The following is a 24,222-nucleotide window of genomic DNA, read 5'->3' on the forward strand; positions in this document are numbered from 1 at the left end:
CAAGTCATTTGTGGTTTTGATCAGATAATACATTTGTTTTGTTTGTTTTGTCACAGTTCTGCGTAAGTTCGCAACAATGTGAAGCCAACTTCCTGTAAGCATTTTTCTTTCTTTCTTTCCTCTTCCTGTCTGTGGATTCAGAGTTAGGATGAGGATGTATCTTCATTATCTACTGAAACAAATTCTCATGAAATATAAAAAGCTTAAAGGAGAATCTGTAAATAAAAGGACGTCTAGTGGTGGACAGTACGGTAGTAGATGTTTTTGAGTACATGTTTTGAGTTTCTTACTTGAGTATTGTATGAGACATTTTTACCTATGTTGATTTTGTTTTTTGTTTTGTTATTCGCACAATCACCACAAGGGGCACTCCCGTTCCCAAGATCACCAAGTAGTGATCTTGGGAACGGGAAGAGCACACGTTTTGATGTTCCTGCTATTGATCGGGTTACTTTGGAGCTGCAGATCAGTAAATCTGTTGCTTTCGAGTTTAAAAATGTGTAAAATGTTTTTGAAACAAACATGACAGAGCAGAATGTACACCCATGAATTCGTGACTGCACTCATGCACCATGAAAAAACAATATGTGGTTGTTTTTTTAAAAAAAAGTTTGAATACTGAAGTCATTTTCATAATCTGACGGAGCTACTTTCACTTATATTAAGAGTAACATTTGACCAGGAGGATCTTTACTTTGACTCAAGTAATGAAGGTGGATGAGGAAAGTGTTAGCCATAGACTGTATAATAAATGGACGTACTCTCCATGATGTCACCCATCTGTTTGCATCTGAGCGCTGTTTTGAAGCGGGTGACAGATTGGAAATGCCGTACTCAACCTAACTTCTGCCGAGCTAGTGTGAGGTAAAGAGGCGGGCCTTTAGCCTCCTAGAGGGTTCCTGCCTGTCAATCAAGTCAGCCATGCCCTTATTTGGGCAAAACTCGTAATCTTAATATCTTCCAAAATACAGTCATAATAAATCCACCCCCGTACAGTGTGTGCTGAGAGAGAAATTAGCTCTTCAGACCTAAACTGTTTTTGAACCAGGCTGTAAACATGTTTATTTTTGCTGTAAAAATCATCTTCTTTGAATGGGTGTGTATATGGTATCAGGTGTTTCTGCAGCCAGCCTCAAGTGGACACTAGAGGAACAACAGTTTCTAGCACTTCCACATGGGCTTCATATTTTAAGACCAGTGTCCGCTTGATCGTTATCTTAAAAGGTAGACTTTTATTTTGAAATCCATAACTCCCGCCTGTTTTACAGTTCTGCCCAGGTGCGCCTGTTCATCATCCTGAACTTGAACAATACTAGCACAAAGCAGATTCATTCACTCCCTTCTCCAGATTCAGTCAACTGTGTGGAAATATTTCTGATTCCAGTGAAAAGACGAGTGAGCGAATAAAACATGATATTAATCAAATAAAATCACATCAAGAGTTACTTTGAGATAACTGCAAATATATTGGTCTGAAGACGATGTATAGTTTCCAAGTATCCAAGAAGTGAAATTCAGTTTTCAAGTGATCTATAGCAGGGGTTCTGGGACTTTTTGGAGCCAGGGACCCCTTACAGGTGAGAAAAATTCTCATAATTGTAACATAGATTAAGCACATGCTTACTACCACTTGCTCTCTTAGTTTCCCTTAGAACTATTTGTATTGTAAAACGTATCAATGTAAATACTTCAGACCTGTACCATAGTGATAAACAGATAACACTTCAATTTGAATCAAGTAAATACCACTTGTATACTTTAAAACAGAGGGTCATTTCATTCCTTGTGGACTCAACATGACAGCATTTATACTTTTCAAGTAATTGATCTTTTTTTTTTTTTTAAAGTTATATTTTTGGCCTTTTTGCCTTTATTATATAGTACAGCTGAAGAGTGACAGGAAATGTGGGGAGTAGAGAGTGGGGGAAGACATGCAGGAAATGGTCGACCGGCCGGGAATCGAACCGGCGACCCCTGCGACGAGGACTGTAGCCTCTGTATGTGGGGCGCTTAGACCGCTAGGCCACCAGCGCCCCAAGTAATTGATCTTAAACGCTTTCAGAAAATTAACAGTAACAAGACTCACATATCCCTTCAAGACACCAAATGGTATCATAACGATGGTGTATATGCTGTTTTTAATGACAGCACAATTTTATAATTTATTAGAAATGTATTTTAATTATTTCATGGACCCCCATGCTATGGTACACAGACCCCCAGGGGTCCCAGGACCCCACTTTGAGAACCACTGATCTATAGAACTTCAGTCTCTAGGGTTTAAAGGCTGTGCAGTTTTTGTTATCTTTTATTCTTTACAGAGGGGATATCAGGGTAGCATGCATTTTATCACATCAACTGCAAACTGTTGAACACTCCTGAATTGAAAGCTGACTTCATTTTGTTTATTGAATCATGATATGTGAACCTGCAAGTGTTGAGGTGAACATGAGGAAGGACACACATGGCTGAGTGTATTCAGGCTGGCAGCTTGTTAAGGAAGCAGCTCACCTTTCCCACGTAGCCCTGCCCTCATTTTGACTTCCTGGTGTCTGTGACTTTAAATGGACTGTACTTTAATAAATGAACATCATCATGCTGTGATGAAGAAGACTTGGAACTAGAGTTTGAGCCCATAAAAGGTATGAGGAACATTTTAACGTTGAGAAGTAGGATCATTTTCTAGAGGAGTCGCCCCCTGCTGGATGTTAAATGTTAGACACTTCCTCGTATAAGACGGTGTCGTAGATCCACTTTTTAAACCACTCATGTTTAACTGCATGCAGACTTCCTGGACAGTTTGTGGGGCAGAGGACATCCTTGAAAAAACCCAGTTATGTAACATTTTAAAGGCGCAGCCAGCGAGGCCTCGTCTGGGGAGAGAAAGAACTTGGCAGTCATTCAGACAAACACAGAGGGTCTCACATCCTTGAAAGGAGAAAGCAGTCTGCACTCAGAGGTGAAATGGATCAGTTTAATGCGAAACCAAGCAAGATTTCAACAGCTATTCATCCACACTCAACACAACAGACTGGATCCAGAAACAGAGTAAAACTAACATCTGTCTGCTCTAATAACTCCAGGGACAAACCGATACCTCCGTCCTTCAGAGAGCAACACAAACACTGCACACAGCGTCAGATCAGAGCAGAGGGACAGGGATATATCTGATGTTCAGCATTCAAGTAGTGCAGAGAGGAGGCCGAGAACCTAACCCCCCCTTTTTCTAACTCAATGTCACGACCGAGACGCAGGCAAGTTAACGAAAGAGAAACAATTAAAACCCTGGAAGTCTCTGGAAAACAATCCGAACTACAAAAAGGATTCCTGACAGAACTAAGAAACACTTCACATGTTGTTATTACAAAAATATTCATCTTATTCAACGTTGAGCCGACACACGGACATGACAGGAGTATAAATCTGTGAGTGATGACTTTAAATGATCATGCACGATGAATTCCAATATATTATCTCCAGTAATGTTGAGTTTGAGTGGAACGTTTGAAGCAGAAATCATCGCCTGCTGGGGACCGGAGCAGTTCTTCTTTTGTTTGCAGGGACGAGGAGGGAGCACGGCTGCGATGCAGAGCGAGAGTGAACGTTAAAAACAGAACTGATTAAGTTACTTTACAAACTGAACCGACAGACTCTCATAGCAAGGATCAATAAAAAATAAAGCACTGGTTATATGTTTTCTGTGAGCACACGTACGGGAGGACGATTCTTCTGAAGGGGGTTAATTCTGAGGGGGAGGAGGTGGAGGGGCGGGAGGCATGCCGAAGGGGGGCATGCCCGGCACCCCCATCCCCATCATGGTGACAAAGTTGGAAGGGTCCATGGGAGGCGGGGGAGGCGGAGGAGCGTACATCATGCCCGTAGAGCCTGGAGGAGGTGGAGGGGGAGGAGGAGGGGCTCCGGGGGGCAGTGGGGGCTGGACGCCGGGGGGAGGCGGCACCATGGACGGGGTGCCCATGGGTGGAGGGGGCTGGGCTCCGGAGGCTGCAGGCTGCTGGGGCTGCTGCCAGGGGGGCAGGGTGCCGGTGCCCGGACTGGACGTGGTGGTGGTGTCTACAGGAGAGAGCAGAGATGATCGTTAACTCTTTACTTTCATGAACACATCAACACCTCACTGATGATCCACACTGTGACATGCTGCCAGATGTCATCACGTCTAGGAGCCGCGTGTCTCTGCTTCACCTCAAACTCATTAAGTATCAATGTGTCTCATCTGTAACTTCACTGACTCAGCTCTTCAACTTCCTCCTACCTCATGTTTCCTGTGTGATTTTAAACTTGTATCAATTCTGAAAAACTAAACTACTATTCTTTACATGCAAAATCTGGAACTGCAGCTTTAAGCAGTGTTTGGGTTCTGTTGAACACATACGCAGACTAACAATTCTTTATTGTAACTTATGATTCAGACTGATTTTATTTCATCACTTGAACAAGAAAAACAAAGATAAATGAAAAAAGTGAAACTTTAGGTGCATTCAACTTTTATAAACACTTATTTCTTCTTCTGCATTCTCGCGTTTGTCTGTTTGTCTCGTGTGTGTCCACCCAAAGAAATCTTAGCATTTTCGTATTCTCACATCTGACCTACAGATCTGCATGTTTCAAGGAATACTGATACACATGTCATCTGTTTGTAGGCCGCTCCTTTTAAAGAACTTCTCTGCAGAGGTATTCTGGTCTTCAGGAGCTCGTGTCATCAGACAGATTTAAAGAGATTTTGAGTGATGTGTGGACATTTGTGTGATTGCAAATGTTTTGTTTCTAAAAACATCATAAATGTGTGAACTGTTCCTTCTGTATCTGTGTGGAGGCACTAATAAATCAATGAAACTAAAAGCGTCTTTATAAAGAATGAGCTGACCAGACAAGGACTTGCTAACAGGTCATGCTAACATCAGATCACGTGAGCAGGAAAAGCCGATGAACCTTTAGAAAGCAGATATTTACAGGAAAGACAGGAAACATCTTGACCCACATGTGACAGACTCTACTACAGAGTGAGAGAGACCTCCTTCATTCATACTTCTCTCTGGAACACGATGTACTCGGCACTCATGCTTTCTGTTTACAGCTTTTATGTGATCTTACTCTGTTGCCATGGCAGCGGTGTACTGGTTGCCATGCTGCTGGTTGGAGGAGGAGGTGGAGCTTGCTGTTGCCATGGTGGCAGGGGTCCAGAAGGGGGAGGAGGGGGCTGGTTGCTGGGGGGAGGAGGGGGAGGCGGCATCATGCCCATTGGAGGAGGCAGCAGACCTGAGGAGGACAAAAACAAACATTCCTTCAGTTCTCTGATCTGAACGTCCCTCTGGAGGATCTCTGTTGAGTCCTGGACTACCAGCTCTCACCCATTGGGTGTCCGTGAGGTCCTGGTCCCTGGCCCATGGGAGGTGGAGGGGGCTGCATCCACGGGGGAGGCAGGCCATTGGGGTTGGGGGGCATGGGGGGGCCTCCCATGTTTGTCATTGGGGGAGGGAAGCTGTGTGGTCCTCCGTGACCTCCGGGTCCTCCATGCATACTGTGGTAGCTCCTGTTCTCAGCAGGTCCAGAGCTCATCCAGGGGGGGCGGTTTTGCTGAAACACAGATATCAGATACTTTAAATAAACATACAGATACAGAGGAGAGAGAGGAGTAAGAGAGAGAGATTGACTGAGGACTTATGTGATCTGCTGACTGACCACTGGCGGCTGGTTCCCGCTGGGCCCTGAAGATCGGGGCCCGCCTCCCTGGTTGCTGCCGTGTCCTCCCCCAGACGAGGGGACGGGAGCCTCTCCAAGCTCGGCCATGAGTGACAGATACTCCTTGTCCATCCGAGCTTTGTCCTGAGCCGATTGAGGGGGCTCTCCGCCCGTCGCTCTGTGGGCGGCGAAGGAGCTGCAGAGAAGAGACGGCAAACATCAACACATGAACAAACCAACAAACAAACACACTGCATCTCAGAGAGAGAGCACAGATCCTCGTCCTCACCTGGTGTATTTGCAGTCAGAGGAGATGTGACCTGCTCCTCCACACTTGGTGCAGAGGGTCGTGTTGGTGATGCTGCGAGGTTCAGCGTTCTGCCATGGACGAAGGATCCTGCAGAGACAAAGTTCAAGCGGACTTTAGTCTGCAGCGTTCTTCTCTGTGTAAAATAACAGAGGAGAGTAACACGATGTGAGTGGTAGGATACCGCTCTGTCTCACTGACCTGTTGTCATCTTCTCTCAGCGTGCCGTTCAGTCTGGCAAGCTCCCTGAGCTGCATCTTCCTCAGGTCGTTCTGGTCCTCGGGTGTCTCGATGCCTTGTTTCAGGATGTTGCGAATCTGTCAACACACAGACGATGATTAACAAACGTTCACAGAGCAGCTTCGTCACCAGGAGTAAGATGAGAACAGCTTTGGGGATCCTTACCTGCTCCACGGCCTTCTTCACATTCTCCATGGTGTTGGCAGTGACGAGGGCGTGCAGCGGCTCGTCCTCCCCCGGCAGCATCTGTCCGTCTTTCCTGCCAACCTTCCCCTCCTTCACCGAACCTTTACCCCGGATCATGATCTTGGCGCAGCACTCCTTCTCGATGTTTTTCAGCGTGTTACCACTGAGAGGGACGCAGAGGACTCACCGTCAGTCAGATAAATAAGATACAGACACAACATGAGGGTGACATCCCGATCAAACGTACCGTGGTCCAATCAGGAGACCCACAAAGTTGATTTCTGGGTATTCGTCCTGGGGGATCATCACTTTGTCGTTGACTCTGGTCGCTGGAGGTCTGCAGGAAACAAGACAGGCGGAGTGTTTATGGAAAGCTTTCTGATTCCTCTATAAGCATCTATTAATATTTCATTATATTCATACAGCAGCAGAAACATCATCAGACTTCTTCTGCTGCAGCTCAACTCTACACCTCCTCCTCCCCCCAAAGATCTGTTTGTTTAAAGTTTAACACATTCTATACAGAAGAACAACTTAAATGATCTACCTAGGTGATAAATCTTTTTTTTTTAAATAGATAAGTGAATGAATTAGAAAATGAAAAAAATGAACAATATATATGTAGAAATAAATAAATGGGAGAAAAAAGAAAGTAATGGAAATATAATAAATAAATAGGTTAATATTTAAAAATAAACAAATAGGAGAAAAAAACTAAATAATAAATAAACAGAAAATAAATAAATAGAGAAGAGAAAAAATAAAATAGAAATAATAATAATTAAACATAGAAAATAAATAAATGGAGAAAAAAGAAAAAAATAATGGAAATATAATAAAATAAATAGGTTAATACTCAAAAATGAATACATTTGAGCAGTAAACATAATAAAAACAAACAGAAAACTAAAAACTATAAACACCACATATAATGCTCTACACTTCCTTTTAAAGCTTTTTTTCAGTTACACATAAAAGCAAGAGAAGTAAGAAGTAGCGTCAGGAAGAAAACAGAGATATCACTCTGTAAACGAGTCAGTAAGTCGTACTTATAGTCTGCAGGAGGCTTGAAGTCGGGGTTCAATCCGACCATCTCTGTGATGAGAGAGTGTCGCTCCTCCTCGATCTTCTTCCTGGTGCGATACTCGCGGGTGTTCAGCCGCTTCCCCTCGCTGTTGTAGATTGGCTCCGGAGAGGGGGACCTGAAACCGGACGACAAAAGAACAAAGAGAACTTCATGGATATCTTTCAGGAAGTGGAGCTCTGATTCAAACAGTCACACAGGCTCCCTACGGCTAACTACCATTTTAACAATTTCAAATATTCAGTGGGAATATTTAATCAATGGGTGCTGTTCAATTTAGAAAAGTATTTGTAAATTTGGATTTACTGAGAAAGCTCTCAGTTAACTACCTGACTCCTGGCCAGTGCACACAGGAAGTGATGTAGGAGCTCTGCACCGCCATGTCAGAGGCTAGAGTCCTTTCTTTTAAACATTAATGGGTAAAAAAAAAAAAAAGAAGGGGGCAACCAAAGCTGTTCAGTGGTAATAAACCCAAATCTGTGGAGGGGCATCAACCACACAGAATCAAAAACAAATACACGGCCAGAATTAAACCTGCATACAGGATTGTTGGCCTACAGGAGAGGAAAGTTGGAGAAAAAGAACCAGTCCTAAGCAGAACGCTGGCTGTGAGGGTCGCTGGGTGGAGACGTGGCGGGAGAGGTCCGTACCTCCCCTTGGATGCTGAAAACCTGTGTCGCTGCATTAAGGAGGCTCTGTGCTTGAAAAAGGGTTAGGCTGATGTGGGGTAATTTGGGTTAGAGAAAAGGAATTGAGATTAGATTATCCACCTTTTCCTACGCTCTCCCAGCAGAGAGCCACATCTGAATCCACGTGATGTGAAGAAAAAAAAAACTTTCCTTTAAAACTTCCACCGGTGACAACCTGAAACACCCCTGGCCTGCTGGTTCTGTCACATTAGACCGGGGGAAGGTTTGTCAACTTTTTGGTTGCTGTGGAAACGTCTGATTAAGCAGAGAAACTGAACACAGACCACAGGGACTCTAGCTAATCAGGGTTACAGACTTCCTGCAGGATCAGATCCTTAGGGAAACTATGTTATAAAAGCTGTGCACTGATTTTTCCAGAACACATTCTGGACTTTTCCTTCCAGACCTCAAGAGTCCAGAGGGAGATCTGGAACAAAGCCCCCTGACCCCCCAGGTGGGAAAAAAAACAGCTGTGACTGAAACTAAACTTGAACTAATCTCTGGGTGGAGTTACCACACTCTGCAGCTTCTGATACAAACGTAGAGAGCCAATTCATCTCAACTATTTCACCCTTAAAGCTCAGAGAGTGACATCATAACGCTACAAATAAAAAGATCAAGTATCGAAAGGATTGAAGTGATTAGACCAAAACCTGTGTCAGAGGAAAGTTTCAAACACTATGCATCAAATGTGATCTCAAAGCAGAGGAGACAAGAGGGTGAAACATGACGCTAACACTTCAGATCTGAAGTCAAGAGAGGAAGGAGTCAAATACAGGAACTGAAATATAATCAAACAAAGACTGAGCCTGACAAACGTTTAGATTAACCCTTTCCTGCTACATCACAGAGAGACAGAAATAAATCACTCACCTTTATGTTTACGGAATTAAATGATCATTTAAGTCAAGCTTTAGAAATAAAAATGCAGTTTAATCTAACTGTGTGATATTGTGAGCAGGGAACTGAAATTATGTGCAAACACTGTGATAAAGCATGCTGAAGTTATGATCCATATCACCCGGCCCTGCTCCTGAGATCTAAAATAAACCCCCACTCGAGCTCTCCTCCTCCACTACAGATGTGCCGTATGATTTAACTGTAGGTGTTAAAGATGTCAGGGAGTCTTCCTCCCTCTTGAGCAGGATTACTTTCAAACTTGAATTATTTTATTGTTAATTTTAACGCTAATTTTTTTTAACTGAGAGTGATTGAGAAAAAGGTTTTGTTGTTTTGTGTTCAGATGTTTCTCTAAATCAAGTTCTAAAAGAGTGCCTTAGATTAGACAAACTTCCATCCCACAGATATGTTTTATTTTAAATACTCACCTTCATTAAAAGAAAGATATTTCAAAACAGACCTACTTTTAAATATAAATCAAGCTAACAGATGCTACAGCTACATTATCAGTAGATAAACACTCTTATACGGTTAATGTATGAACTCTCCTTTTCACTCTAACGATGTTAAAACATGTTATAGCTTCACTTATGAGGTAGCTAACTAAAGGCTACATCTGCTGACTAGGACTACTATGCAATCTTAGCATTATGCTAACAACCACACACATACAGATAAACTGAAAATCAACATTTGTCTTCCAAAAAGTCAAAAGGTAGAGAAAGTGTTACTGTTCATGGGTTTAATCTTTTTCCGACCTGTCCTCAGGGTTAACAGGGATTCCCAGGTCTCCTGTACGCAGTTTACGAGTCAGGTCTTCGATCTGCAGTTGGACTGGAAGAATTCAGGTTAGGAAAGAAAAACAAGGATGGAGAGAAATGTGGTTATCATGACAACATCAGAGAGACAACGCTCGGCGTCTCAAACATTACTGAGGTCAAGACAAAAAGGTGAGTCTGTTAAATAAAGGGAGATCAAAATGAACATGTGGTCAAAGTCTACAGCATGGACCACTTACTGAGCACGTCAGAGGAGCAGAGTGTTTAGCAGAGACAGAACTAACTTTTCTCAGACAACCATTAAACATGGCAGCACATCAGTCAATGTCTAGACCATGACTCCTAAAAATGCAGCCTCAGGTGTCAAACTCAGAGCTGTGCTTTCACTTCTCTGTTGGTCTGCTGCAGGTTTGATGGCTCGGGCATTTGAAGGACCCATGGGGTCTAAAAATCACTGATTGCTCTGTTTGTTCTGCATGTTTCAGAAACGAAAAGGTGATCACAGTCTCTCTTTGCACTCCACAGATCTAACACTGAGCCTGGCCTGCAGTGACAGAGACAACTCGGACATGAAGAAATCAATCAGTCATCCCATGCACATTATGAAAGTCCCCCCCAAACACAGAGAGCTTCACGGGTCACTGAGAGGATCATTCTGGATTATAGAGATGGTTCAGGCCCTGTGAGGTGTGCTTCACATCTTATAAACGCTTCCCTTGTTTTGGTTTTAAAGAGATTGACTGAATGAGCAAAGGAAACAGTAAGTGTGACAAAAGGAGGTGGGCACAATGAACGTTTACATACCAGAGAACAACAACCATTACCAATGAGTGAACAACATCAATAACGATGTCAGTTATTGACAAAGAGGACTCGTCTGCTTCAGAATACCCCGCTGAGGGCCTGTGAAGGCAGCATGGTGGTGCTACACTGCTGCTGGAAGGCATGGTGGGTCAGAAACAACCTTTAGATACGGCCTGATCGAGAGAACGTCAAAGAGTGTCTCCAGATTTATGGTTAAAGGAGTTGTTCTGATGCCATAGTCAGATTCTCACCGACAATCATCTGTTTGTTTGTGATCTGAAGTGATTTCAGATTAGTCCTAGATTTCACAATTAATTGAGTATGTTATCTGGATTAATGAATGATTCTTTTCCTCGATATGCCTCGACAGCTGAAGAGGCAGTAAGTGTTATTATTTGTAGAGAGTGAGGAAAGACGTGCAGTAAATGGCCGAGGCCGGGAGTCGAATCTGCGACCTCCAAGACGAGGACACCCGCTTCAACCGCTAGGAAAATGGCACCCCCGATCGTCTCTCTTTTTGAACCACGTATTGTTCTTAATCGATGATGCAATTGTGCTCAGAGTGTTGAAACAGATCCAAGGTGTTGTTTTTGGTTGCCGGAACGTTTTTCCAGAGTGTTTGCATTTGATCCTATTTTGTTCTATATTTTTGTATTTTATTTTACTCTATTTTATGTTACTTTAGTTTCTCTTTTTTTATATTACTTTATTTTCTTTTATCTTTTTATTACAAATGTATTCGTATTTATGTCTTATTTTATTCCTTCTTTCTATTAATATTTTGACCTTACGTATTGTTTATAAAAGCATACTGTAATAACTAAATTTTCCCCTCTGCAAAATAGAAGTATTTCTGATCCTGAACGCAAACAGTGGGGAAAATGAACAGGGTTTTTATACAAAAGTGTCATCAAATAAGAACAAAAAACACCTGATCTCGCAGGATTATGTCAGAGGGTCTAAATGTTTGTTTAGATTCATTTTTGAGTAGACATCCAACTCGGTTTCAGGTCATTTATCGTCCAGTCTCTAGAAAACTCAAAGGAGATAGTGTGTCCCAAAATCAAATTGATGTTCAATAAAATATTTCCTTTTCTTCTTTAAGTTATATTCCTTGGACTTTTACACATTTAATTGAGAGGACAGAGGAAGAGAGGAAGAGAGAGAGAGAAAATAAAAAGCTCAAATAAGTCTTTGTCTATGATTTCTGACTGGTTGTCAAACTTAACATTAAACTGAAGTTGTCTAGAACAAATTATGTATGTGACTTACATGTGCTTAACTTGTCAGAGGATGAATAAATGATTGTAATCATAACACGTCCATATGGGGTCTTAGATATTATGGCATCAGAACATCTCCTTTAATGTGATGATTTTAAATAAAGCACAAACGAGTGCTTCAACTTCGTTCTGCTCTCTAAAGAAACAGTTTGGGAGCCATTGAAGCAGCATTGCTCACACTTTGAGCAGAGTAAACAGCAGCACACTTCAGCATATTAGGACATTATGGGTAAACGCCTCCATGCACAAGAACAATACTGATGATGTGTAAGGGGATCAGGCAAGACAGTGAGCAGTGACCTGTGGCTCAGGGACAGACAGCAGCAAGCAGTGGTGTTTAATCGTCTATCTCAGACTCTTTTGGGTAATGGCTGCCCAGTGGTATGCAAACAGTGAGAGCACAGATACACTTCCATTAAAGAGAAATCACCTCAGTCAACATGTTACATCACATTATAATCATCAGAGGTTATTTCTTTGTCTCAACAGTTGGAGCATGAAGACATATCCCAGTTTGTGTCACTCTTTAAAGTGAGTTCAATTTGTGGTTAAACATGTGGGCGCCCTTTACAGCTCTAACTGTTGGGGATCAAACAGGACGTCAACATTTATACTGATGTGTAAGAAAACTACAACCTTACACTAAAACAAATTATCAAACCAATTACACAGAAAGATTAAGATTAATAACAGATACATCTTGGATATTTACCTATATAGGCTCTCTCTTGGTCCCGGGTCAAGCCAGGAGGAATGACAGTGGGCATGCCCGGTATGACAGTCTTCTGATCGGGCGTCTCGCTACTCCAGCGACTCTTCTTTCTCTGCTTCTTGGAGCCAAAATCTGCAGGAAGAAACCGGAGAGTATAAATGTCCATGTTGGTGTAGCTTTGTTTGCAGGCCTCTCAATGCACTTACAGAACACGTTACAGAAAGATTTGTTTTAGGGGTAGACGTTTTGGAAATGCAAGACCAGGTTGTGTCGGCAAACAGTAGCGAAATGGGACAATTACACGGGAGTTCTACCATATCTGTCTCCAATCCACGCTCTTGTCCGTCAACACAGACTGGTTGAGTTTTTAGAACACAGCATGGAGCAGGACCGCCGGACAGCTGGAGTCATGTAACCGATGTTTTCCAGCGATAATTACTGAATCAAGGATTCTCCTCCTCCTCTCCTCCTCCATGTTGTCTTTCTGGTCCTCTGAAAACCTCTGACCTGTTGACTCCAGGCCTGACTCCGCTCATCATGACGGTTTGTTGTTGTAGTTAAGTGAAATACGATCTTGTGATAACACAGAGTGTTTTATTCAGAGAATTAACCGTATGTCTTCATTTTATTTTGGTGCCTGACTTCCTGTTCCGCTCCATCTGCTCTGTTGAGATTGATGCGTCGTGCTCCGGCATCCGGCCAAAATAGAAGTCTTGTGTATCTGATCCAGAGGGCTCCGACCTGCCGGATCAGAGACGCAACCAGAACACAACGGAGCGGATCCAGTGGAAGTTAACAAATTGACTAGAATAGAAAGCTATCAGACCCGGTGCGGTGATGGATCGGAGACGGATCGGAGACTGACTTGACACGGACTGGGTGGAATTTGGCCGTTCTAGCTCCCAGAGGAACCTCCAATGCACATGATAGAAATCAGGCATTAGAAGTTCATGTATACATCACTGTCTTGCTTTTAGATGTTAATATCTCTAATAACATTACAGAGAGGATTTTCAAATGTTGCCCTTGTGACAAATATAAGAGACAAAGAAATGTGACATGTCACCATTAAAGCTGGGGTTGGTAGTCATAGTTAAATACACTTATACTGGTTAAAATGACCTTTCTGTCCTGATGGCAATCAATACATAATGTGTTGTTAAAAAAGAGGTTTAAAAAAGCTGCTATCTACAGCCGGAGTAAACCTGGGAAAACACCAACCAATCCCTGCCATCAGGAACCAAATTATGAAACCAATCAAATCTTCTTCGTTCTGCCCGCCTCCTGCGCGTACATTTCATGTTTGTTTGTGTTTTTAACTTTCACTATGAGAATGTTTTAGTGTTTTCGTACTGCTGAGTGAGACATGAGTTGACGTAGTGCAAAACACAAATGAAGTGCTGAGGTTTTGAATCAGTCACAACAATCATGGTCGCGAATCAGCGGCGCACGAGCGTCGTTTTGGAGGAGCTCGGCGGGGAGGGGGGGGGTTAGACAGAGACCTGAGGAAATGCTACATTCAAATTCATGCTAGTTTTCCGTGGCTACCAACCCTAGCTTTAATTTATCATTGGTATCAAATGTTGATATTACAAACCAATGAAAATACAGCACTCTAGAAAGAATTACCAAAATATATTTTTAATTCACTCATCCTAATAAAAGCAGCATTGTATTGCAGAGCCTAACTAGTACAGTTGGATTTGAAGGCGGTGATTGCAGTACGCAAACCCACAAATATTAGTGAACTGGAGGCCATTGCCCGTGAGGAGTTGGCTAAGATTTTTAAAGAACACTGCCAGAAGCTTGTGTGTTTTACAAGCTTGTGTGTTTTACATACATCTCGTGCTTAGCACGTGATGTATGTAAAATTGCATTTTTGTTGAAATTTGAGGAAACACTTCAAGCATTAGTTTTGTCGAACTGTTTAAATTGTGCTTTATGCTTTCACTATTTAACAAAGTCGTGATATCTACTAAAATCTAATGAGGATTTCACTTCGATAGTGATGCTTCCCCTCCATCCCTCCAGGACTCAGTGATGCGTTAGCCATTAATTGACCCAGTTTCAGTGCCAGCCCTATCCTTGGTTGTTCTCTGAGCTCGATGCTGGAGACAATATGAGACGAAACTACCCTTTCCAAAGACCCCGGGGTTAATGATGGTCATATCAAGCCAAATAAACTATTCGATAGTCTCTTGCGTCTATTCGGCGATTAATCGGTGAATATTCTTTTAGTATTCGGGGATGGTTGTTTAAGAACTGCAGATCAACTGACTACATCAATAAGGGTTAGATAACTTGTTGCCAGCTGATCAAACTGCTAAACTATCCAACAGAAGGCTATTTTACTCATTATAAAATCAGTGAATGTGGAAGATATCGATCTACAAACTCCACTGAGGATCCTCCCGGGCCTCCTGCCTCAAGTTCACTTCTTTATCTTGACGCCAGAATCAAAGACAAAGTGTATTATCATTATTATAAGCAGTGAGCTGTGATAACACACTGTTATGGCTCAGGTTAGCTTCTCAATGACACTGCCATGCTAACTAGCCACATTAGCATCACAATAACTATGGTAGTCTCCATTTCGTGAGGAGGACACGATGTGGAGAGTTAGCATTATAAGCTAATAGCATTATAAGCTAACTCCAGATGACTAACGGTGATTAAAGGTGGTCAACGCACCTTGTCCTCCCACGTTGAGCGGCTGCTGAGGAACCTGCGCCGCAAACCCTGCAGCGGGGTTAAACTGCGGGAAAGAGGCGACAGGCATCGGGGGCTGGAAGGCTTGTATCGAGGGGAAGGCTGCAGGCGGGCCCGGTGTCGGCATCAGTCCGTTCCCCGCTCCAGGCCCGGCGTCGAATCCTCGTTTAGCGCCGATGCTGGGGTGCAACTTCCCTAAAGGAGTCGCGTTTGCTCCCGTAGCCATGTTTGGTGTACTCCAATGGCTAACTCACCTCCAAATGTAAGCGACTGGGATATTAATCTGCTTTAATTGAGAATTATCAAAGTGTAACCTGCTACCCCTTCAAATTAATCTACTCAAAATGGCGCCCATAAGAAAACCCACAAAAGATGATTCGTTTGAGGTAGGAGGAGCCGCTGGAGTATAAAGCATTCTTATTGGCTAGAGTAAGCCCCTCCCACTAAGCTCATTGGCTGAGTAAGGTCCGTCGTTAGTCTCATCCCTCACGCTAATTGGCTTAAATGATTATCAATCGTTTTTTTCTTTCTTCCCAGTTTAATAACCAGACTGACTGGAATAGGAGAGTATAGGCTACAGTTAAAGGAGTATTCCCAAATACTAACTTGTGTGGATAAGATAAGATATTACTTTATTGATCCCAGGGGGGAAATTCAGTTGTTGCAGCAACCCAGACATAAGCACAGTCAAGAAAAAGTTTCAATTAGTAAAATAATAAAGAAATAAAAAAAAATACATAAACTGTATATTGGTAATTAAGTAGTTGTTTATCAAGTTTAAAGCTAAATTATATGCCATTAGTTTTAAATATAATCCAAAAATGTATCTTCAACAGTTTGCATTGGGGGAAAACACTGCAGTGTGCTGTGGTTCAGAATCAGAATCAGAATCAGAAATACTTTATTTATCCCGGGGAGGGAAATTTGGTAATGACTGTGTCATGAACTGAAACAATAGTTAGTTAGTTTTTTGCTCTCCCGCCCTCCAAATCTTCTTTTTTTAATGGCCCTAATCCTCTCCCATAGCTTTCTGGCTCTATAAAAGTATAGTTTTTCTTCAAGAGAAGTTTGACTTTTGTAGCTGTCACTAGACTTCCTCAAAGACCAGTTGCAAACAGCAGTGATGGGTAGGCAGATATATTTACGTGTTTGTATCCATGTGTACTTCGCTTGTAACTTTTAACTGTGTGAACTAGTTTTAAAAAATTCAAATTAACCTGACGAAGTATAACATACCAGTCCTTGTTAAATTAAGTAAAAACTGTAGTGCCTGTGGCATCTTATTTAATGTTTTAAAATAATCAAAATACATTTCAGACTCTATTGTCCAGAATTAACATTTGCAACATGTATTTATGTTTATTCCTGACATTTGTGTTCTTTCATATGAATGAAATTTGACAATACACCCAACAACTAACGACAAACACACAGCTCAGTGTTCAGACTTAAGATGCACAGATATATTTTTATTTCAGTGTTGATGTTAGAAATCAAGAAATACAGAATAGGCTTGAAGGTCATTTCAATTATAAAGCTGAATTATTGTAAAGATGTGAGGCTTCACATTCATTACAGCATTGAAAGTGATTTTTTATGCAACTTAAAAAAAAGAAACAGAAGTGATTTCATAAAAAGTTTGACTAAATTTCACAAAAAGGTTGGACATAACCAAGCCACATAAGGGTTACATTTTTAACCACTGTGCAAATCTATATTTGGTAAAAGAGCAAGAGTTCACAGGTTAAACAATATTTGTGATAAAGTATACAGAATTCAAATTTACTTTGCTTCACAAATAAAGGAACGGTAGGCGTTTTCAGACCAAGGGTATGTGCTGCAGGAACTGATGACAGTGACTTTTTCAGCTCCTACTTTAAACTGGTAAGTTTCCCAGGAGGAGCTTTGGTTGAAAATAAGAGAAACCAGCATCTTTAAAAACCTCTGCAACCCCTCGAAAATGGACCAATATGACACGAGACAAATGCACACCTCCAACCACGACATCCGCCATCTTGTTGATCTTCTTGTACATGATACAAACACCAACCACCTGATGTTTACTTCTGGTTATTCCAGAGTTCCATCCACAACTCTTCAGTCTGAAAACGCCTCTTACGAATGTTTACAAAACACTACAAAGCACAGAGATACACAAGATACTGTGACGAAATGTCGTTAATGTAATCCTAAAGGTGTGTTGAGACCAAAAGTGGAGCTGATTTATACCTCACGTTACTCACCCAGGTTTGACAGACGGAATCTGTTCACATCAGAAGTCATACAGCAGTTAAGTTTTTACTTTGCCAGAAACCAGTCACTCCAAGCCTGCTTGTTTCACCTGTCCTCTATGACTAGAAAGTGGCAGTTTCACTGTAAATATCAAGCCACAAATCTGCTGAAATCTGGCTTACAATGATCTCAAAAGATCAGAACAGATTGCGCAGAAATTTCAGTGCAATAAACAGAACAAAAACATTTTGAAACAACCTCATCAGGGAATTCTGAAAACATAAACATCATGCCTTCTTAGGTCTATCTGCTGAGCAAAGAACTTGTTAAATGCAGATATTTTTAAGAATATTAGCATTTATAATTATAACTGATATTTTTAAGGGGAGTTGGCTTCACCTATTCTGATATCATCTCGAGACACCAGTGGGATTGCTCAGAGGAAGCTCAGAGGCTTTTTTGATTGAGTAGAAGTTTGGTAAATTTGTTTTCCAATGCATAAATCTCCAAGTTTGCACTGACTTTGTAAATAATCCCACCGTGTAAAAACTGCTTTACTTTTCCTCTGAAAACACCTTAAAACTTACCTTAAAACATGCACTAATTCATTAGTTTCTATCAATAAAGTTGAAATAAAAAACATGTAGCTACCCTCATCAATCAGGTTTAAGATCAAAGAAGAACACAAAGGCTAGGCTATCTCAGCGCTGCACTAACACCACGACATTTAAATAAGACAATAAAAGCATTAGCTGTACTGCATTTGAAGTATTACCTGGAATGACTACTCAACTGTTATGATGTTTGAGCTAAACTCTTTCTGCCAACCCCCGTCACATGCAGAAGACTGACTTGTACCTCAAATATTACCAATGAGATAAACCGTTTAATGTTCAAGAAATCCAATGGCACTTGGGCTATCCTATCCTCTAAGTGTCGCCCAGCTTCCACCGGGCTTTATGGGACATGAATTAGTATGGATATCGTGCCCGCTCTGCGGCCGGATCCCGCGGTAGGTCGTAGGTAGAGCTTCTTTGGTGGGGGATCACCGGGGAAAGGCGCGAGCGCTCGTATGCGTATCCATCTGCCTCGGTTGGGACTCTCCTAATCGGACTCCGCTCACGTGTGTAGTATGAGGAGACCGGGGCTGGAGGAGGAGGGAGGGGGGGGCACTCGTATGGGTCAAGGCTGGAGGGGGGCAGACGCTCCCTCACTAAACCCGTGGAGGAGGAGGTTGCAGGAGGAGCAGGCATGGGGACGGCGCGACGATCTTCGAAATAACTGGCCCTGTACTTTTCATAGTAGTCCACGACCCCGTACGGATCCCGTTCCTCGTAGGGCGACCGTCGCATTGGGTAGGGAGGTACCGCGCCATAGTACGAGCTGCTGCTCCTGTAAGCCGCTTCGCTGCCATACATCCGAGCCATGCTATGGTCAGGAACAGCGCTAATGCCATAACCCGGAGGTGGCCCGTATCTCATTGCACTCTCGTAGCCTGTTCCCCGTCTGTACCCTGCCATGGCACTGCTGTGAGCAGCGCCCCGGGGGAAAGCATGAACAGGAGGGTAGCCAGGACCGTAATCTGGCTCCCCGCTGAAGCTGGGATGATAACCCCTGCTGTGACCACGCCCGCCAAATCTCGAGTCATCGTATCCATCTGAGTTTGGCTCTGAGCCGTTTCTGTGGTAGCCATTTTGGTCTAGAGGGCACTCTTTGGACCAGTGGCCTTCCTGCCCGCAACGATAACAACCCGATCTGTCTCCCATTCCCGGCGCAGTACGCAGGCGGCTAGTCGAAAGCTTCACGCTCATCAGTTTGCCTTTAAAAGAAAAGACTCAATGAGGACTTATACCTGCATTGATACCAAGTTACATAACATTTCCTGCTTGGCACAAAAAACTTCCCCAATCCACGACTCTTCAAAGAAACTGGACTTTCTTAAAACAGCAATAAAACATGCCTTCAAAACAGTCCTTAAAGCTGAAATCCGTAACTTTTCGCACATTTGATCCATGCAGAGGTAACTTAATGGCAATCAATCAGGTTGAATGCTGATTTGTTAGAGATCAGCTTTCCTACACATGAAGCGAGCTGTGAATTTTACCGCTCGATTAATAACTTAGTGTATACGTAGCTACAAAGGTTCGTGTTGACTATGTCATCATGTTCACATGCTACAGCGCGTTAACTTGGACCAAGAAGCCCAAAAGGTCTGTCATAAGTTGTAACACTCAAAAGAAGTAAAACCGCTCGTTCATCCGTGTCTAGAGTTCATCAAACCTTTATCGGCTGTGTTCGTAAAGATACATATATACGTTAAATAAACCGTACTTACCGATCAGTTTACGGATACCAGCTTTAAAGTTAGTATTCATTGCTGCCTCTCTTCCTTCAGCTTACCTCAATCTTTTCTGTTTACTCACCTGCGATGCATCCATAACTTACCTACCAACTCTCAAAGACAGAATTTACCATTCTTGATACAATATCTTTAAAGTAAACGACCAGAAGTTCACCTTTAAAAGCTGTGTTGTCTAACTGATTAATAGCCTCCATGGCATCCTCCATGCGCTCCATGTGAACAAAAGCATAGTTCTTTACTATGTCACACTCCAACACAGCTCCATACTCTTCAAACTTGGCCCTCAGCTCCTGGTTGGTGCAGGCAATGTTCCCCACGTGTAGCTTTGTGGACCCTCTCGACTTGCCTCGACTCAGCTCTACGTTCATTGGCTGACCGTTTAGCTCGTAGTGGTGGAGGTTGCTGATGGCTTCCTCCGCCTCGGATTTGTCGTCCATGTGCACAAAGCCAAAGTTTTTGACGATGGTGCATTCTGCAATCTTTCCATACTGGGAGAAGAGAGAGCGGAGTTCGTCTGACGTGGTTTCCTGGGCCAAGTTCCCGATGAATATCTTCACCATTTTTGAAGCGTTCAAGTCCCTGAGGGAAGACAGGAAACCATGATGGTTACCACAGATGTATTACAGCTTTAAAGAACTCATTTCACTTTAAAATATGAAAATCTGAGCACAGGTTTGCATGCAATCACAATGCTTGTCTGTTAGTTATTTTATCGCAAAGTTATTTTGGGGGGCATTTTCACCTTTATTTGGTAGGACAGCTGAAGAGAGACGGGGAATGTGGAGAGCATAGGGCTGGGGGAAGACATGCAGCAAATGGTCAAGGCAGGGAATCGAACCCACGACCGCTGCTACAAGGACTTCAGCCTCTGTACATGGGGCGCATACCTAAACCGCTAAAGTAACTGATGAAAACCATTTATAAAATGAGGCCATGAACTTATCTTTAAAAGCAAGAGAATTGTGGCGCTGTTGGCCTGAGGGTCTTAGCATGAACGGAGGATACAGTCCCCATCGCAGCTGTCGCCCAGCCTTTACTATTTACTGAATCTCTTCCCCCGCTACCTGCTACCCACACTTCCTGTCTCTCTTCAGCTTAACTATTGGATGAAGGCAAAAATGCCCCTAAAATATACTTTTAAAAGCAAGAGAAGTCACAGAGCCCCATTAGCTGCCTCTAACGCAGCAGCTACTCTGCCCACTGGTGTTTAGGCGGAGTATTGCAGAGCACGAAGGCGGTCCGGTGCAGAAGTATGTTGTGCCCACTACAGTTTAGAGTCAACGCACAAGTATAAACCCGGCTTCAAAAGTGTTATAAATTATAGAATATTCATTTTGGCACCAAATTGTTATTTTCAATAAAAATCTGAATATTACATTTGCTGAGACATGTGGTTAACTCAACACATGTAGGCCATGAAATCTCTGCAGCAGCAAATGTTTGTATTGATGCATTTATCATGGGGCCATCTATCAGTATTTTAACTTGAAACATATGTCTGAACAGATTTTCCCTCCAATCTGACTCATTGTGTCACTACTTCATGACTCTTCATGGTGGCAGCCTTGACATTAATCCTGCACTTAACCTTTTAGATAATCAAATATGTGATGTATGAAAATGTGATTGTCTTATGGTTCAATTATAGTTACTGTATCATATTATTATTATAATAAATAATGTGTTAGGTATCATATCATAAGTTATCCTGAGATTCTGTCAGATAATTTGAATTATATGAAACATGAGATAAACTTGAGTGATGATGCTCTCTCTTCTATCATTTGGTGAGATAAATTAATTGTAAATTTCCGATCAGCAGGTGTTTGACATGATGGGAGGACATTTCAACAGTAAACAGATGAGATTTAAATCTTTATGCAAAACTGGATAACACATAGTTGATCTACAGAATACAGAGAGTATCCAGTATTCATCATCTCTTGCTTCAGTCCACACACTTTGATTATCATCTACTTTCCAAAGACATGCAAACACCGAGCTCTCCATGTTTCTCAATCCTCATCACATGCTGCGTGGCGTGCAGTCTGCGCAGCTGCAGAGCTTACATTAGCCACTTTATCAAAACTAGGCTTCACGTTTACCCGGTGAAAGTCCCCGAGCAGTGGATTCATGTGTACGGAAAGTCAAGTATTCAACATTATCACGTTTTCAGCTCTCTGATCATGCAGCACGCCCTTAGCTACTCAAGCTATAACTTAGCTTAGCATTAAATTATACACAAGCATTCCTCACTTTAACACAGCTCCAGGTCACCTTGATGATAGGATTGCACTCTTAGCTCAGCTGACCTGATATCTTTGAGGACATGTTCATTTAAATGTTGGTGAAATCTTACCTTGTAAAGCTGCAGAGCGTGCTTCGACCCCCAGAGAATGAAATGACTGCCGGGCCGCGTCCCAACACTCACTCACACCTGGCAAGGTTCCAATATGACTGAAATAACCCGGAAGTAGCTCCCAGCTGCTGTTACAGCTCAGGCCAGGATACTGGAAAGATTATCTTTTATAAAAGCATCTTTATGTCTGTAAGTGTGTAAACACTGGACATCCTTAAAGATACATTCTTCATCTAGTACACCAAAAAAAAAGCTATGGAAGCAATCAGAGGACATGCATCCATTTATTTTATTGACTCAGTTTTCCCATCACATCAGGTTCAATTCAGAGGTTTTTCAAACAAAAGAAATATGCGGAACTAAACTCATCAGTGTGGATGATGTCAGCATGGCATGTCTCAGTCCGACCAGCTGAGAGTCTGTTTCTAAAATATCTAGAATGAGCCTTAAAAGCTGGGGTTGTTAGTCAGATGTAGATACACTTTTTGTTATACTGGTTCAAATGATCTTTATGTCCCGATAGCGATCAATACATGTGTTCTTAAAAAAGAATGAAAAAAGCAGCTACCTACAGCTGGAGTAAACCTGGGAAAACACCAACCAATCCCTGCCATCAGGAGCCAAATGATGAAACCAATCAAATCCCGTCCAGCCTCCTGCGCGTACATTTCATGTTTGTTTGTGTTTTTAACTTTCACTATGAGAATGCTTTGGTGTTTTCTTACCGCTGAGTGAAACATGAGTTGACGTAGTGCACAACACAAACGAAGTGCTAAGAGCCGGTTTGGAATCAGTCACGAATCAGCGGCGCACATGCATTTGAGCGGGGGCGTCGTTTTGGAGGAGCTCTGAGGGGAGGGGTTCTGACACACACACACACACACACACAAAAAAAATCACTAAACACACACACACCACTTCGAGACATCTCAATGTATGCAGTGAACACAAAAAAGGCTGGACCCATTTACCCTTTGGTACTCATGGAGCAGGATTTGTGCCCCTAGTGGACAAAAGTAGAGTAGCATGAATTTTGCAAAAGGATACATACCTGTCAACATTGGACTGTGAACAATAGGGAGATTTTCTAGAATATCGTGAAATCAGCCTGTACCCAGCAACCCCGTCCATATATAACCCTGAACTGCAGATGAATACATTTAATAAACAGATAGTTGAATACTTTAAATGTCTCCTAATTTCAAGCAAGTATTAGGGCTTTGAATTTGATGCAAGTGGAGAGAAATGAACAGAGTGCTGTTTTAGGTTGCTGCGTTCTGGATCATCCACAGGTTTGAATGGTCATGCAGGGAGGCCTGCCAGTAAAGTGTTGCATCCTCCTGCATAATACAATGAAAACTGTAAAAACGAATGAATACACATTTTGACATATGTTGATGACTTACAACAACACTTATTTTATGACTGGATTATTTTTCATGCTATGTCATATGTTTAAAAAAGTCACGTTTGAAGGCCTTAAGACGATCAAAAATGGGCATTGCTTCAACCTGATATAAATGTCATATATTGATGGATCGTTCCAATTTAAAAATATATTTTAATTAACTTCAGTATTAATGAGACATACTGAATATTCACTAATATTATAATTAACTCTTTACTTACCACGTGTTACAGTGGCAGTGAAGGGAATTTAGGACTCACAACACTAATTATACGACTGCATTACTTTTTTTGCAGTCATGTTTTTTATTGAAAAGTCACGATTTCGACCTTAAATTGACCAAAAGTGGGCAGTCTAAACTGTTATAAATATGCCATACAATAATAATTTTTTTCAAATTTTGAAAAAAAATCTTTCAATGAAAGTCATTCATCCCCATGAATCGAAACAAACTATATTTTCAAAAGTTTA

The 24,222-nt window shown here is 42.1% G+C and overlaps 2 protein-coding genes across 4 annotated transcripts; both read right to left on the reverse strand.

The window, feature by feature from the left end:
• Positions 1–2,960: 2,960 nt before the first annotated feature.
• On the reverse strand, positions 2,961–15,782 carry sf1 (splicing factor 1). 2 transcript variants are annotated; one of them, XM_034676444.1, is made up of 13 exons: positions 15,373–15,782; positions 12,682–12,813; positions 9,862–9,937; positions 7,480–7,632; positions 6,678–6,767; positions 6,410–6,593; positions 6,206–6,321; positions 5,987–6,094; positions 5,698–5,893; positions 5,367–5,592; positions 5,110–5,274; positions 3,715–4,071; positions 2,961–3,579 (listed from the first exon to the last, which is right to left on the reverse strand). In XM_034676444.1, the coding sequence occupies exons 1-12, from the start codon at positions 15,614–15,616 to the stop codon at positions 3,740–3,742; spliced, it is 2,022 nt and encodes a 673-aa protein (XP_034532335.1). In that variant the 5' UTR covers positions 15,617–15,782; the 3' UTR covers positions 2,961–3,579; positions 3,715–3,739. The 2 variants fall into 2 exon arrangements, with proteins under 2 accessions (XP_034532335.1, XP_034532334.1); XM_034676443.1 differs by having other exon boundaries at positions 2,961–4,071.
• Positions 15,783–16,831: 1,049 nt separating this feature from the next.
• Positions 16,832–22,470, reverse strand: rbm4.1 (RNA binding motif protein 4.1). 2 transcript variants are annotated; one of them, XM_034676045.1, is made up of 3 exons: positions 22,344–22,470; positions 20,139–20,563; positions 16,832–19,441 (listed from the first exon to the last, which is right to left on the reverse strand). In XM_034676045.1, exons 2-3 carry the CDS (start codon positions 20,542–20,544, stop codon positions 18,594–18,596), a joined length of 1,254 nt encoding a protein of 417 aa, XP_034531936.1. In that variant the 5' UTR covers positions 20,545–20,563; positions 22,344–22,470; the 3' UTR covers positions 16,832–18,593. The 2 variants fall into 2 exon arrangements, with proteins under 2 accessions (XP_034531936.1, XP_034531938.1); XM_034676047.1 differs by lacking the exon at positions 22,344–22,470 and adding an exon at positions 22,241–22,328.
• Between the last annotated feature and the right edge of the window lie 1,752 nt (positions 22,471–24,222).

The sequence above is a fragment of the Notolabrus celidotus genome, chromosome 23 (assembly GCF_009762535.1).
Source record: "Notolabrus celidotus isolate fNotCel1 chromosome 23, fNotCel1.pri, whole genome shotgun sequence".
NCBI classification, from domain to species: Eukaryota; Metazoa; Chordata; class Actinopteri; order Labriformes; family Labridae; genus Notolabrus; species Notolabrus celidotus.